At 41.5% G+C, this 16,532-nt stretch overlaps 1 protein-coding gene across 1 annotated transcript in view; it reads right to left on the minus strand.

The window, feature by feature from the left end:
- The window catches only part of Diaph1 (diaphanous related formin 1), a 97,612-nt gene that overhangs the window by 10,525 nt on the left and 70,555 nt on the right, over positions 1-16,532 (minus strand). Inside the window, 7 exon segments of the mRNA XM_038329850.2 lie at positions 1-165; positions 732-856; positions 1,929-2,058; positions 2,162-2,401; positions 2,648-2,749; positions 2,974-3,068; positions 7,026-7,124. Of these exon segments, the coding sequence (XP_038185778.1) occupies positions 1-165; positions 732-856; positions 1,929-2,058; positions 2,162-2,401; positions 2,648-2,749; positions 2,974-3,068; positions 7,026-7,124 (956 nt within the window).

The raw sequence follows: 16,532 nt of genomic DNA on the forward strand, positions 1-16,532 counted from the left end.
CAAAAACATATTCCTAAAGTTGTGTAGATCCATAAAGAATTCTTCCACAGACAATTTCTTAGGGTCAAAGACGAAGTAGTCGCCTAGCTCCTTATACAGAGTCTCCATGTTGGAGTGCATCATCTGCAGCTTGTTATACTGCTCCTGTGCATCCTTCACAAAGCTGTGCAGCCAGGGAGTAAAGGACCAAGACCAAGAGCAGAGCCAGGCAGAAGCACTCAAAGATGTAGAATGGGCTGTGCAGCGAACACCATATAGTACTGCTCATGACAGAGAACAGAAGCATTCTAAATATGCAGAGTGACAAACCATAAGCTATGGCTTACCTATTTAACAGAAGCTGCAAAGACTACTACAGACGCAAGGCCAAGACAAATGCAGATAAAGTACATGATGCAGTTTCTATGTAAAAATAAACGAGTTGTCAATCAGAAAGTGGCAGTGGTTGGCTCTGTGAAAGGGTGTATCTGGAACAGCAACGGGCAGAGTAGGAACTCAGGGGCTTTTAGTGAAGGTGGGTATGTTTATAACACGAGTGGAACACAGAGTAGGCACTCAGGGACTTGTAGTTTATCTGCAAGGTTTGCATTCCCTTCTACATTAAGTTTACAAATTGTGTATTTAGTGGAAAGAAAAAATTCAAAGGTGAAAACTAAATATTGCCATCATCTATCTTACTCCCCCGAGGAGACTTTCCCTCCCTAGGGATTCAGTGCCTCCAGAAAGGATATAGTCATTTTCTCAACAAACTTGTCCTTTTCATCTGTGGCAGCTGGGAAATTCTGAACATCACGTTCCACATCAGCAATCTGTTTCTTCATCTGATCTAAGTTCTTCTGCAAGTTCTCAGCAGAAACTACAGGAGAGAAACAGAAGAACTTCCTGGAAATCACAACCTCTCTTAGCCTCACCTTGCAGTCACCCTGCTTAGGTACTTCCCTTTCTTATCCATGTGTGCTCCTCTAGCATACACATGCTCCTTTCTCTGAGTCACATGCTGGTTTTGATCTTTGCAGTAAAAGCACTGACTATTTGCTAACTGAACTTCCAACTTTCATACACTGTACAATACTAACAGAAGCAGACTTCATAACATTTTAAAAGAACCCATGGGTCTCCTGAGATCTTGGTCTCATTTATTTCAGGTAACAGGATTTCAGAAGGGGACATAGGTAGGAACCCAGAAGCAGAGTATACATCTGTCCCATTTTAACCCAGTGTTTTGTCTAGTTCCAGACAATGGGACCCTCTGCTTGTTAATCCAGTCTGTCTTTCAGAATGACAAAAGCTGTGAACCTAGACTGAAAGCACCTGCCTTTCCAGCATCTGTGCATGTGCACGTAGTATTCCAAGGCAGGGAAAACACCCTTCCACCGCTACACAGGTGAGGTCCTTCAGCCTCACACTCCTCCTTGTACCTTAGACACTTTAAATATCTAAACTCTCCTTTATTCTCACTTAAAATGATCTAATGTCTGTCTAATGTGCCCTATTTCCCCATATAAAGACATTTAGGCCAAAGAACCACCTTTTTTTTTTTTTTGTTTTTTGAGACAGGGTTTCTCTGTAGCTTTAGAGCCTGTCCTGGAACTAGCTCTTGTAGACCAGGCTGGCCTAGAACTTACAGAGATCCGCCTGCCTCTGCCTCCCAAGTGCTGGGATTAAAGGCATGTGCCACCACCGCCCGACTAGAACCACCTTTTAAGAAAAATTTTCAAATTATATTTATCTGTGTATTTTGAGTGGGGTGTGAGTGTGTGTGTGTGTGCTTGGGTGAGAGGATCACTTGTGAGAGTTGTTTTGTTCCTTATAATATGTTGGTCCCAGTGACTGAATTCACGTTGGAAGGCTTAGCAACAAGCATCTTTACCTACTGAGCCATCTTGCTGGCCCAGAAGCACCTTCTAGCTTTCCCTACACTGCCTTACCTCGGCTGGCTTTCTCTACATGGGCAAGTTCATCAGGAAACTTGAGGACATCAGGGTAGTCATTCTCACATAACTCAGCCAAGAAATGCAACAATGTCATCTTCTGATCTGCAGACTTGGTGTCTCGGAGCTTGGGGTCAGAAGAGAAATCATTACTTGTCCCAAATCACCTTAGGCCAATACTGGGCTCCAGTAGCCTTCCCTCTGTCATCCTATCTAACCCCAGGGTTTACCTTACAAAGAAAGCTGATATTGAAGCCAAAAGCACCAGCATTCCTGGAGCCAGCATTCATATAGTTTCCAACAAGCAGAGTGATCTCCAGGAGGTTGGAGAAGTTCTCACTCTTACGCAGCTCCTCACATGCAGCAGTGACAGACACGATCTCTGGCTTGATATTCTCCACTTGCTCACTGAATTGTAGCTTGAAGAGAATAGCATTGAGGCGAGGTCGAAGACGGGGCACTGTGCCCATCTAGTGAGGAAGGCAAGAAGTTCCATTATGGAGATAATGGAGAAGAGACACCAAAAGATACAGGTTGAGCCTCCTCTGGAGATTGTAGCTTCCACAGCAAGGAGGTGGATGGGGGGAGACATAGAGAAATTGATTGACTAAAAGATTAAAATCAGATCAGAAGCAAAGATCAAGTGACCAGGCTGGTCTCCAGACGGAAGGGAATAAGGAACTGGAAAAGAGTTGACTGCTACAGGCCTCACTCACCACCACGCCAAACTGCTCTGACTCAGCCAGATCATCATACTCGTCCTTCAGTTCAGAGAGCATTTTTAACTGTTCTGGTTCTGGCATCTGTTTAATGAGGTTCTGGAAAAGAAGGTAAATGCAATGTGGGGTGAGCTGAAAGCCTGAGCACCGCGACTGTGAACAGGCTCCATACTCTGGCCAGGGATAATAAAGGAAGCATGGGGTGGGGCGGCTTGTGAGATGGAGGGGGTTCCTGAGTCTGCTGAGGTACCGGCCCACCAGGGAGGGACACAGCAGCTTCGTCAGCCAGCACTGAGTTGCTGGCTTTTAAGCCTGTTGCTTACCTGGATCATAGATTCGGTGAGAACAGCCTCATTCACCTCCAGGATAACATTCTTAATTTCTTGATAGGGCATACGGAAGGAACCCAAAAAGATTGCTGCCAGAGAATGAGACAGAAAGACAGGTTCTTCTTATTCTCCTCTCCATTCCAGGTCCTGAAAGACCACTGTGCCTAGGTAGTTGAAATCCAAGCCCGAGCCCTGTGCTCGAGCTCCCACTGTCGCCCATTCCTACACACCAGCCACACCATGCCATGCAGTAGCTCATGGGTCACAACTCTCAAAACAACCCACCTCCTGGTTTAGATACCTTCTCCCACAAGAGTTGCCATTGCCCTTGGCCTGTTCATTCTTAAAACAGTCAAGTTCCACTCCTGAGAAGCATACCATGTCCTTCAGTTCCCCAATGTTCTAATTTGACTCCTCAGTTTTATCAAGAGTCCTCTCTTGGGGCTGGAGAGGTTCAGTGGTTAAGAGCACCGGCGGCTCTTGCAGAGGACCTGGGTTGGTTCTCAGCATCCAGAGAGCAGCTCAAAACCACCTGTAACACTAGTTCATATAAATCCAGCATTCTCTTCAGGCCTTCTCAGGCTCTAGGTACACACACACACATGTAGGCCAAAACACTTACACTTATCAAGTCTATAAAAGCAGCTCTTTCATTGGATGGTGGTGGTGGTACACACCTTTAATCCCAGCACTTGGGAGGCAAAGGCAGGCAGATCTCTGTGAGTTTGTGGCCAGCCTGGTCTACAGAGTGAGTTCCATCACAGCTAGGACTATTACACAGAGAAACCCTGTCTCGAAACCAATCCCCTCCCCCCCAAAAAAAAGCAGCTCTTTCTCTTGACTGCTCACTCCGGCTTCTCTATCTGACCCTATGCAGTCTTGGATATCCTTGAACTCTGTAGATCAGCTTGGTCTTAAACCTAGAGATCTGCCTGAGTGCTGAGATTAAAAGTGTGTGTTACCATAGCCAGCTCTTAAGGTGAACCTAACATCCTTTCCCTTCATCATATTGCAGTCAAGTCAATCTTTAAAAAAAACTTTGACTCAATGTTCCCTTCTATTATTAACATATGTTTTTTCTCCTTTACGGCATCTGAAAACAGTGATCTATTTTTCAGTTTTAGAACTTTTACCTATTATATCCTCACAAAGCCAATGAAAAGGCAGCACCCAGTGAGTGCACTCTATAAAGGTCCTATCTTGTCATCCCTGACTCAAATCTACTAGCCACTCGGTTTCTTGGTGAACTTGCCTCACTCAGCTTCCACATTTGCTCCAGTGTCATTGTCCTTCACCTCACCTAAGCACCAGGAACTCCTGTCTTTCTGCCTTGCCTTTTCATCCTGATCATCTCATTAGTTTAAACAGCTCATCTTCCTGAGCCTGAAATCACCTGCTAAACCAGTCTCCCAACAGAAGGCTGTAACAGCCTGATTAAAATCTCCTCAGCAATTCCGACGCTATAATGCCCTGCAGTTCTTTTTTTTTTTTTTTTAATATTTTTATGGTTAATTTAACTTTATTTTATGTGCATTGGTGTGAAGGTGTCAGATCCCTGCAAATGGATCTTCAGTTGTGAGTTGCTATGTTGGGGTGCTGGGAATTGAACCTGGGTCCTCTGGAAGAGCAGTCAGTGCTCTTAACCACTGAGCCATCTCTCCAGCCCCAAATGGGCTGCAGTTCTGGCAGCACCCAGTCCTACTCACCCCTCCTGAAGTGAGCTAGCTCTTCCCTTAACTCCTTCTAGACGGGTCTTCAACCCATTTTAAACAGCACCTTCTCGAGAATATTCTCAGTCTTCCCTTCAACACTATGGTGTGGCGTGAAGCCTTCTTGCTAGCGCACGCCTAGGATTCTCACCTTTATGGTGGCAGCGCCTCAGCCATTGTTTTGTTTTCCTGCCTCCACCAGACATGTGAGTCAGGAGGACAGAGACTGTCTGACTTAGCTTTCTGCCTACGAGACTGTTCAACTCTAAAGCAATCTAATTGTATGCCCTCCTCCCCTATTCTGAGGAACTGAAACAGGGCCTAGGATGTGCTAGGCTAACGTTCTACTGCTAACAACACCCCCAACCCCTCAATTCCTTGGCTTTTTTTTCTTTCATTTTGCAGAGTGAACACAGATTTATTAAGAAGTGAGAAAGAACTCACACGAGTGGGAGGGGTCATGAAGGAGAAATAATGACCCCATTCCTTTCTAAACTATTTCCCATTTTAATATTATTCCATTGAGAACAATAAAATATAATGTCTTTCTTCTATCATTTTCTAAAATAAACAATTACTCATGCTTTACGTTCTTAGACACACTCTTAGGAACAAAATTAACATTACTTTAGTCTCTATAAAAAGACATCACTAACTTGACAGTGGTGGAGCATGTCTTTAAATTCCAGCCATTCAGGAGGCAGAGGCAGGTGGATCTCTGAGCTTGAGACTAGCCTGGTCTACAGAACGAGTTCCAGGACAGTCAGGGCTACACAGAGAAAACACCCTGTCTAAAAAACCAAGCAAACCAACCAACCAACCAACCAACCAAACAAACAAACAAACAAACAAAGCGGGAGGATGGTGACATCACAACAGACTTTCACTAGGTTATATGATCAAGCATAATATAAAACTATGCTTGCTTTTTGAAGCATATACCAACTGGAATGATCAGCATGGTCCTGTGCAAGAAGGACATGCACATTTATGGGAGCATTACTTAATTTTTTAGTGAAAATTTGTTTTTTGAGATAGGGTTCTCTGTGTAGCCCTGGATGTCTTGGAACTTGCTCTGTAGATCAGGGTGGCATCGAAATCTTATAGAGGTCCGCCTGCCTCTGCCTCCACCTCCACAGTAAGAAAAAAATACACATACATACACAGAGAGGGGGGGCGGGCGCGGACGGACGGACACACACACACATTGTCTTACTACACTCACTCTGAATACTGTGGGTATGTGTACTAGTTTGGGTGATTTTGGACAAGTCATAACATCTGAACTTTAGTTTCTCATGTGGAAAAATAAACAGTAACTATAAGATTAGAATAAGCTTATGGAATATATACTCCTCATTTATACAACACATGACTAGCATGTACCTAATAGAGCTAGAGCCTGTCACATGCCAGACTCTCAAATATTAGTTGACCAACAAAATTAGTATCTATTACTTAGCATAAAGGAAGGTACAGGACTGATGGCTGAAATGAACACAAGAAGGATAACATTGATCCGAACCACAAGTCAGGCAGTAACTATGTCAACTTGTGACCTGTGGACTGCTGAGTGAACATGTGGAAGGCTCTCGAAGTGTAGAAGGCCCTTCAACCTGAATTTTCTCACTAACTGCAGCTCTCAATCCAGGGGCAAGTCAGAACAGAAGAAATATGGTAGCATATGCTTAATTTTCTGGGGTTACTGACCCTCCTCTGACAGTACTACAAGATTTACCTCACTCATTCTAAATGTAATCATTTTGTTGAACTGAAAGTCACAACAGCAGCTGCATTCCTTATCAACAAGTAGAAGGAAATGCGCTGAGGCTGAGGACCCTGCGGGAGATTTCCTGTTGACGCAAGGGAAAGAAGGCTGAAGAAGTTTGGCCAGGCGTGATGCTGTCCACCTAAAACCCCAGCACTCCGAGGCTGAAGTATAAGGATCGTCAGTTCAAGGACAGCCAAGTTATACAGCAAGATCCCATCTCAGTCCTCCCCAACCCTCTAGTAAAATAAAAAGGAAAACTGAGTTAAAACCTGAGTCCTGTGTCCACTTAGCTCTATAACTAGACACAACCCTAAAACCTTCACCTGCTTGACATAAAGCTGAAACCTTGTCAACACTGCTGTGCTACTGAAGGATTTGATGAGATACTCAAGCCTCACTGTGCTCTGCCTGGCACAGAGCAGGTACTCACAAGAGGTGTTTCACTCGAAGGGACCTTAGAGAAATTATGTTCTTACAGGAACACTTTTGTGGGACAATATTATACGGGCACCGGACCCTGACACACCTTCACAAGAATAGATGCTGGAATCATAAGAATTACTCACAGAGATTCTGGGATGTCTTTGAGTTCCAACACTTTTAGCTCTTTACTTTTTTCTTTTGCACAGATTTCTTTTCTTCTCCACCTTCTTGATCCTTCTTGGCTAGCGAGGGAAATTAAGAAAAATACCATTAAAGATACACCACCCTCTTTGTGTTACTGAATTACAAACTGTCCTGGCAGAATGGCCTTCACTCCTATCTCTCTATTGTATTCCTTCAAGGCTAATCTCATTAGCCACTCTTCTATGGCTAAATGAACCCACAAGAATATCTCCTTTTCATTCTGCAATAGTCATCATAATACTTTCCTTCTTAAGTAGAATCTACCTACAGGGAACAGCTAACTTCTCTGCGAAGAACCAAGAGTAAATATTTTAGCTATTGTAAGCCATATGGTCTGTCTCAACTTAAAAATATGTGTACCAGTGTTTTACCTACATGTTGTCTGTGCACTGTGTGTGTACTGAACCTGGAGTCCAGAAAAGGGTGCCAGATCTTTGGAACCAGAGTTACAGACAGTTTTAAGCTGCCATGTGGGTGCTGGGAATCAAACCTAGGTCCTCTGGAAGAGCAGTCAGTGCTCTCAGTTGCCGAGCTTATTGCTCCAGCCTCCACCTCTGTCTCAATTTTTCAGTTCTACTATTGTAGCTTGAATATATGCATATATGCTAGTACATAAATAAATGCCATGGCCGTGTCTTAAACTGCATTCATTCAAAAACATTCTGTGATATAGCTTGGTAACCCCTACACTAAGTGTTCCCTACAGTTTTTTTTTTTATCCCTACCAAAAGCTTCACTATCCTTCAAAATCCACTTTGAACATGACTTTCCCTATAAAAATGATTTTAGTTTCTCCAACTGTTTATGATTTCTCTTAAATCACTATTGAACCTGAACAAAAAGAAGTATAATAAACTCCTTTTCCTTCCACACTCCTCTTCACTATTCAAAGCAACATATTTACCCCTTCCCATAAGTTTTCCCCCAAAAATGCACAATCTCCTCTTGCTTTGATAAACAAATTTTCACTCTATTTGTGATCTGGACCTTATTCATTATTTTTTCAATGTTTCGTGACATATATGTACCATCCTGATTTTTTTTTTAAAGTCCTTTAAGTGTGGAGGTTTTCTCATCTCATTTCAAATTCTCATGTCAATTTTGAGCTTCAAGGATACAGGAAAACTATTTCATTACCATTTCTTCAACAGTTAACTATAGCAAAATTCACTAAAAATGATCAGCACTAGCTCTTGAGGAGGGAAATAGGGACCACACTGGGTAGACATAATAAAAATAAATACTGGAAATTCCACAAGAATAGGACTGAGCCAGCGATCAGGGCATGAGTAGGCCTGAGGCAGGAAACTCCAAAAGAGCAGGACTGAACTCTAGGAGAGCAAGGAACAGATCCAGGCCGGGGTCATTTGCGGAAGCAGGACTGGGTCAGCAACCTAGGCCAGAGCAGGCCTGAGGTGGCAAGCTCCACAGGAGCGGGACTGAGCGAGGTACCTAGGCTGGAGCGGGACTGAGAAAACAAGTTCCACAGAAGCAGGAGCAGATCCAGACCAGGGACATTTGCAGAGGTGAGCCAGCGAACTCTACAGGAGCAGGTACAGGGGAGCAACTGCTGTGCAAGTGGGCCAGAGCCAGAGACCACTGTGGGTCCAGGCTTAAATCTAGGACCTTCGAGGGAGGAGACCTGAGCCAGGACCCCTGTGGGTCTGGGCATGAGTCTAGGACCTCAGAGGAACTAGGCCTGAGCAAGGACCTCTGCAAGTCTGGGCCTGAGTCTGGGACCTCCAAAGGGAGTAGGCAGGAATCAGAGATCTCTGTGGGACCAGGCATGAGTCTGGGACCTCTGAGGTTGTAGGCCTCAGCCAGGTTCTCTGCAAGTCTGGGTTTGGGAACTCCGAAGGAGTAGATCAGAGACCTTTACAGGACCAACCCCAAGACAGGGACCTCTACAGAAGCGTATCCATGGGCTGGAGAGATGGCTCAGAGGTTAAGAGCATTGCCTGCTCTTCCAAAGGTCCTGAGTTCAATTCCTAGCAACCACATGGTGGCTCACAACCATCTGTAATGGGGTCTGGTGCCCTCTTCTGGTCTGCAGGCATACGCACAAGACAGAATATTGTATACATAATAAATAAATAAATAAAAAAGCGTATCCAGACCAGGGACATTTACAGAAATAGGTCTGAGCCAACAACTTAGGCTAGAACAGGCCTGAGACAGGAAACTCAACAGGAGCAGAACACTGAGGGACCTCCAGGAACACGGAGTGACCAATGGGGTAACTAGAACTGTGGCATGACTGCTACCAAAAGGAACAACCATCTGAGCCTTAGATTTACTGACACCTAGAAGATTAATCACCAGAATCACCGACAGCCTCAACCACACCAAATAAGAGGAAAAGATGAGTAGAAAAGGTAAGAACACACACAACACCACACCAGTAAAATCTCAAGACCCTACAACAGCAAGACTTGAACAACCAAATACAGATGAAGCAGAAGAAAATGACTTAAAAAAATAACTTCAGGAGAATGTTTGAAACTCTTATAGAGGAAATGAGAAATTCCCTCAAAGAAATGAAGGAAAAGACAATCAAAAAAAATTTGAAGACATCAGTAAATCCCTTAAAGAAAACCAAGAAAAAGCAATCAAACATAAGAAACTATTTAAGACTTGAAAACTAAAATAGAGACAATAAAGAAAACACAAGTCAAGGGAATTATAGAAACAGAAATCATGAGACAATGATTCAGAACCATAAATGTAAGCATAAATGTAACCATAAATGTAAGCATAAAGAGCAGAATACAAGAGATGGAAGAGAGAATCTCAAGTGCTGAAGATACAATAGAGGAAATAGACTCATCAGTCAAAGAAAACATTAAATCTAACAAAAGCTTAATCCAAAATGTCCAGGAAATATGGAATAATATGAAAAGACCAAACCTAAGAATAATAGATATAGAAGGAGAAGAAGTTCAACTCAAAAGCACAGAAAATATATTTAACAAAATCATAGAAGAAAACTTTCCCAACCTAAAGAAAGATATGCCTATGAAGATACAAGAAGCTTACAGGACACCAAGCAGACTAGATAAAAAAAAAAAAAAAGTGCCCTTGCCACATAATAATCAAAACACTAAACATACAGAATAAAAAATATTAAGAGCTGCAAAGGAAAAAGGCCAAGTAACATATAAAGGCACACCTCTCAGAATTACACCTGACTTCTTACTGGAGACAATGAAAGCCAGAAGGTCAAGTGTTATGAAGACATTAAGAGACCATGGATGCCAGCCCAGACTATTATACCCAGCACAACTTTCCTTTTTTAAAAAAGATTTATTTATTATGTATATAACATTCTGCCTCCATGTATGCCTGCATGCCAGAAGAGGGTGCCAGATCTCATTACAGATGGTTGTGAGCCACCATGTGGTTGCTGAGAATTGAACTCAGGTCCTCTGGAAGAGTGGTTAGTGCTCTTAACCACTGAGCCGTCTCTCCAGCCCCCCAGCAAAACTTTCAGTCACCATAAGGACAAAACAAGATATGCCATGACAAAACCAGATTTAACCAATACCTAGCCACAAACCCAGCCCTACACAAAATACTAGAAGGAAAACTCCAAGAAAGTTGGCTACATCAACAAAAACACAGACAATTGGTGGTGTCATAGCAGCAAATTTCAAAGACAGGAAAACTGCACAAATTAACATCACCAACAACAAAAACTAAATTAACAGGAGATAGCATCCACTGGTCATTAATATCCCTTAATATAAATGGACTCAACTCACCTATAAAGAGGCACAGGCTAACAGACTGGATACGAAAACAGAATCCAACCTTCTGCTGCATACAAGAAACACACCTCAAACTCAAAGACAGATACTGCCTTCAGAGTAAAGGGTTGGGAAAAAAATTTCCAATCAAATGGACCTGAGAAACAAGCTGGTGTAGCTATCCTAATATCTAACAAAATAGACTTCAAATTAAAATCAATCAAAAGAGACAAAGAAGGACATTTCATGTTAGTCTCAGGAAAAATCCACCAAGAGGAAATTTCAATACTGAACATCTATGCCCCAAATACAAAGGCACCCTCATATGTAAAAGAAACACTTCTAAAGCTTAAATCATACATTAAATCCTACACACTAATAGTGGGAGACCTTCAACACTCCCCTCTCTCCACTGGACAGGTCAGTCAGACAAAGAATGAACAGAGAAATAAAGGAACTAACAGATGTTATGGCTCAAATGGACTCAACAGACATCTATAGAATATTCCATCCAAACATAAAAAATATATCTTCTTCTCAGCACCTCATGGAACCTTCTCAAAAATTGACCACATACTCGGTAACAAAACAAACCTCAACAAATACAAAAAATTGGAATAACCCAATGTACCTTATCAGATCACCATGCTTTAAAACTAGAAGTCAACAGCAATTCCAATTCCAGAAAACCCACAAACACATGGAAATTAAACAATGCACACCTAAATCATGGGTCAAGGAAGAAGAAATAAAGGACTTCCTAAATTCAATGAAAATGACACACAGAATACCCAAATCTATGGGACACAATGAAAGCAGTGTTAAGAGGAAAGTGTCAAGCACTAATGCCTACATAAATAAGATGGAAAAATCCCACAACCAGGAATTAACAGAACATTTGAAAACTTTACAACAAAGCAACAACTCACCCAAGAAAAACTAGATGGCAGGAAATAATCAAATTGAGAGCTGAAATCAACAAAATAGAAACAAAAGAAAACAATACAAAAAAAAAAAATCAATGAAACAAAGAGTTGGTTCTTCGAGAAAAATCAACAAAATAAACAAACCTTTATCCAAACTAACCAAAAGGCAGAGAGAGAATATCCAAATTAACAAAATCAGAAATGAAAAAGGGGACAGAACAACAGACGCGGAGGAAATACAGAGAATCATCCGGTCATATTTTGAAAACCCTGTACTCCACAAAATTAGAAAACCTTCAAGGAAATGGACAACTTTCTGGATAAATATCACTTACCAAAATTAAATAAAGACCAGATAGGCAAATTAAACAGACCTATAACTGCCGAAGAAATAGAAACAGTCATCAAAAGTCTCCCAACCAAAAAAAGCCCAGGACCAGACGGTTTCAGCTCAGTATTCTACAAGATTTTCAAAGAACTAATACCAACACTCCTCAAATTTTTCCACACAATAGAAACAGAAGGAACATTGCCAAACTCTTTTTATTAGGCTACAATTACCCTGATACCAATCTCACTCATGAACACTGATGCAAAAATACTAAATAAAATACTGGCAAATCAAATCCAATGAACACAATCAGAACCATCATCCACCATGATCAAGTTGGCTTCATCCCAGAGATGCAGGGATGGTTCAACATACGAAAATCTGTCAACAAAATCTACCATATAAACAAGCTGAAAAATAAAAACCACATGATCATTTCATAAGATGCCAAAAAAGCTTTAGACAAAATACAACATCCCTTCATGATAAAGGTCTTGGAGAGAGCAGGGATACAAGGAACATACCTAAACATAATAAAGGCAATATACAGCAAGCCAACAGCCAACATCAAAATAAATGGAGAGAAACTCCCAGCAATCCTACTGAAATCAGGAACAAGACAAGGTTTTCCACTCTTTCCATACCTATTCAATATAGTTCCTGAGGTCCTAACTGGAGTAAATAAGACAACAAAAGGAGATCAAGGGGATACAAATTGGAGAAGAAGTCAAACTCTTACTGTTTGCTGATGATATGGTAGTTTACATAAGCGACCCCAAGGAATTCTACCAAGGAACTTCGACAACTCATAACACTTTCAGGAATGTAGCAGGATGTAAGATTACCTCAAAAAAGCAGTAGTCCTCCTGTACACAGATAAGTGGGCTGAGAAAGAAATCAGAGAACATAACCCTTCACAATAGCCACAAATAACATAAAGTATCTCGAGTAACCTCTAACATAGTAAAAATGGCAATCTTACCAAAAGCAATCTATAGATTCAATGCAATGCCTATCAAAATCCCAACAAAATTCTTCACAGACCTTGAAACAACGGTACTCAACTTCATATGGAAAAACAAAAAACCCAGGATAGCCAAAACAATACTGTACAATAAAAGAACTTCTGGAGGCATCACATCCCTGACTTCAAACTCTACTACAGAGCTACAGTACTGAAAACAGCCTGGTATTAGCATAAAAACAGACAGGAGGACCAATGGCACCGAATCAAAGACCTGGATATTAATCTACATACTTTAGAACCCCTGATTTTTGACAAACAAGCAAAATATATCAAATGGGAAAAAAAGCATATTTAACAAATGATGCTGGCATAACTGGATATCAACATGTAGAAGAATTAAAACAGACCCATATCTACCACCATGTACAAAACTCAAGTCCAAATGGATCAAAGACCTCAACAACATAATGCCAGCCACACTGAACCTATAGAAGAGAAAGTGGGAAGTACATTTGAACACATTGGCACAGGAGACCACTTTCTAAATATAACCCCAGCAGCACAGATACTGAGAGAAACAATTAATAAATGGGACCTCCTGAAACTGAAAAGCTTCTGTAAAGCAAAGGACATAGTCATCAAGACAAAACGACAGCCTACAGAATGGGAAAAGATCTTCACTAACCCCACATCAGAAAGATGTCTGATTTCCAAAATATACAAAGAAACTCAAGAAATTGGTCATCAAAAGAACAAATAATCCAATAAAAAATGGAGTACAGACCTAAACAGAGAACTCTCAACAGAGGAATCTAAAGTGGCTAAAAGACACGTAAGAAAATGTTTCAACATCCTTAGTTATCATAGGTATGCAAATAAAAAACAACTCTGAGATTCCATCTTACACATGTAAAATGGCCAAGATCAAAAACACTGATGACAACTTATGCTGGAGAGGTTGTGGGGAAAAGGGAACACTCCTGCCTTGCTGGTGGGAATGCAAGCTGATACAGCCCCTTTGGATGTCAGTGTGGTGATTTCTCAGAAAATTAGGAAACAACCTTCCTCAAGACCCAGTAATACCACTTTTGGGTATATATCCAAAGGATGCTCAATCGTGCCACAAAGACATGTTCTCAACTATGTTCATAGCAGCTTTGTTTGTCATAGCCAGAACCTGGAAACAACCTAAATGCCCCCTCAACGGAAGAATGGATAAGGAAAATGTGGCACATTTACACAATAGAGTACTACACAGCAGAAAAATAACATCTTGAAATTTGCAGGCAATGGATGGAGCTAGATAACATCATTTGAGTGAGGTAACCCAGACTCAGAAAGACAATTACCACATGTACTCACTCATAACACAAAGCAAGAAAACCAGCCTACAAATCACAATCCCAGAGAACCTAGACAACAATGAGGACCCTAAAACAGACATACATAGGTCTAATCTACATGGGAAGTAGAAAAATACAAGATCTCCTGAGTAAATTGGGAGCATGGGACCTTGGGAGATGGTTTGAAGGGGAGGAGAGAGGCAGGGAGGGCAGCAGAGAAAAATGTAGAGCTCAATAAAAGTTAATAAAGTTTTTAAAAATATACTGACATATACTGGAGAGGAAACAGGGACCACATTGGGTACACATACTTATAAATACTGTCAAATACTGTAGGAAACAGGGACCACATTGGGTAGACAAACTATAAAATACTGTCAGACACTGTAGGAAACAGGGGCCGTACTGGATAGATGTAACTGTATAATGTAAAGTGGTTGCCAGCTTCTTAGCCATATAGCAATAGCTCTGAAAGTCATTCAACTGCTTCTGAGTATGGGAATGGCATACTCAAGCACAAGAGTGGCAGAATACACTAAACATAACCCCCTTTTTTTGATTGTTTTTGAGACAAGATTTTACTAAATAGCTTCTGGTAGATCCAGAACTTACTCTGTAGATCTGACTGGCCTTAAAACTGTCAACAATCCTCCTACCTCTGCCTTCCGAGGAGTGTGATTACACACATGCACACTAACGCCTGGTTATAACATAAGTCATTTTTTTACAACATTTTTGAAAGACCACATTCAAAACAATAACCAAGTTAAATGACAAAGGTACACAAAACTAAGTCTTCCTTGGGTTAGGTGTATGGTCAGTGATAGAGCACAATGCCTGGTACTGCAGGGAAAATGTCATTTATTCTTCTGACCTAGGAGTTCCAATTCAAGAAATGAAAACTGTTAAATACGTGAAGATTCATTACTTCAGCAATAATGTATTTGAGACCTTAACTAATGGAGGATTGTGCTGAACTATGGGAATAAGACAGACTAACAAAGACAAGAATATGCCTCATTCTAATAAAGTAAAGCAGACTATGTCTTCCAATAGACCTATTATGTTATATGACAGTAAGGGCTGTGAAAAGAAAATCAAGCAGGGAAGGGAACTAGAGATTTAGCAGGGAGACTGAGTGAAACCTTAGGTGAGTGGCTGGGAAATGGCTGACAAAGAGAGGAGACACTTGAGTCAAGACCATTAGAAGCTAGAGGAATAAGCCTGAGTCAGCTGATCTTGGTTGTCAACCTGACTACATCTGGAATCAACAAAAATCCAAGCTGCTGGGCATGATTGCGGAGGATTTTCTCCCCACCTCGAATCCCCTTTGTTTGTGTTTTGAGACAGCCCTGGCTGTCCTCAACTCTATAGACCGGGCAGGCCTCAACTCAGAGATCCACTTGCCTCTACCTCCCAAGTGCTGGGATTAAAGAAGTGTGCTATCATGCCCTGAAGGTTTACATTTTATGTTTCCAATTTTTTATATGTAGAGATCTATGTAATTTGATATATGTACCATGTAAGTGCTAACAGGTCAATAAAATACAGTAGTATAAAGCTAAAATAGAGTGATAGGGTGGAAACATGTCTAGTGACTACAGAAATGGAAAAGTGTCATGGATAGGTGCGGTATATTTAGAGCACTAAAACCAACTCACATCAATGAACAAAGGATGGTCTAATTCAGGGACTGGTTAGCTTCTGACTGAAGAACTATAGATGGTGTCTCCTTGACACATGCTGAAATTTAGAGTCATTTGGGCAGAGGAAACCCAGTTGAGAAAATGCTCTCACCAGATTGGGTCAAGCATGTGGTGCATTTTCTTGATTAATGACTGATGAGGGGGAGCCCAGCTCAGGGTGTGCAGCACCACCCTGATGGTGGTTATCAGGCTGAAGGTCCTGAGTGCTGTAAGAACGCAGGCTAAGCAAGCCCGAGGAACGAGCAGTGCGCCTTCATGGTTCCTGCCTCCACGTTCCTGCTCTCTTGTAAGCTCCGTCCTCCCCAAGGTGCCGTTGATCACAGTGTTTTCATCACTTCAGTAGAAACCCTTAACTAAGGTAGATGATAATAATTCATCATAGCACATCTACTCAGTTCTGCTGGTAAAATATCAAAGTAGAGATCCA

Source organism: Arvicola amphibius, chromosome 5, assembly GCF_903992535.2.
Source record: "Arvicola amphibius chromosome 5, mArvAmp1.2, whole genome shotgun sequence".
Lineage (NCBI taxonomy): Eukaryota > Metazoa > Chordata > Mammalia > Rodentia > Cricetidae > Arvicola > Arvicola amphibius.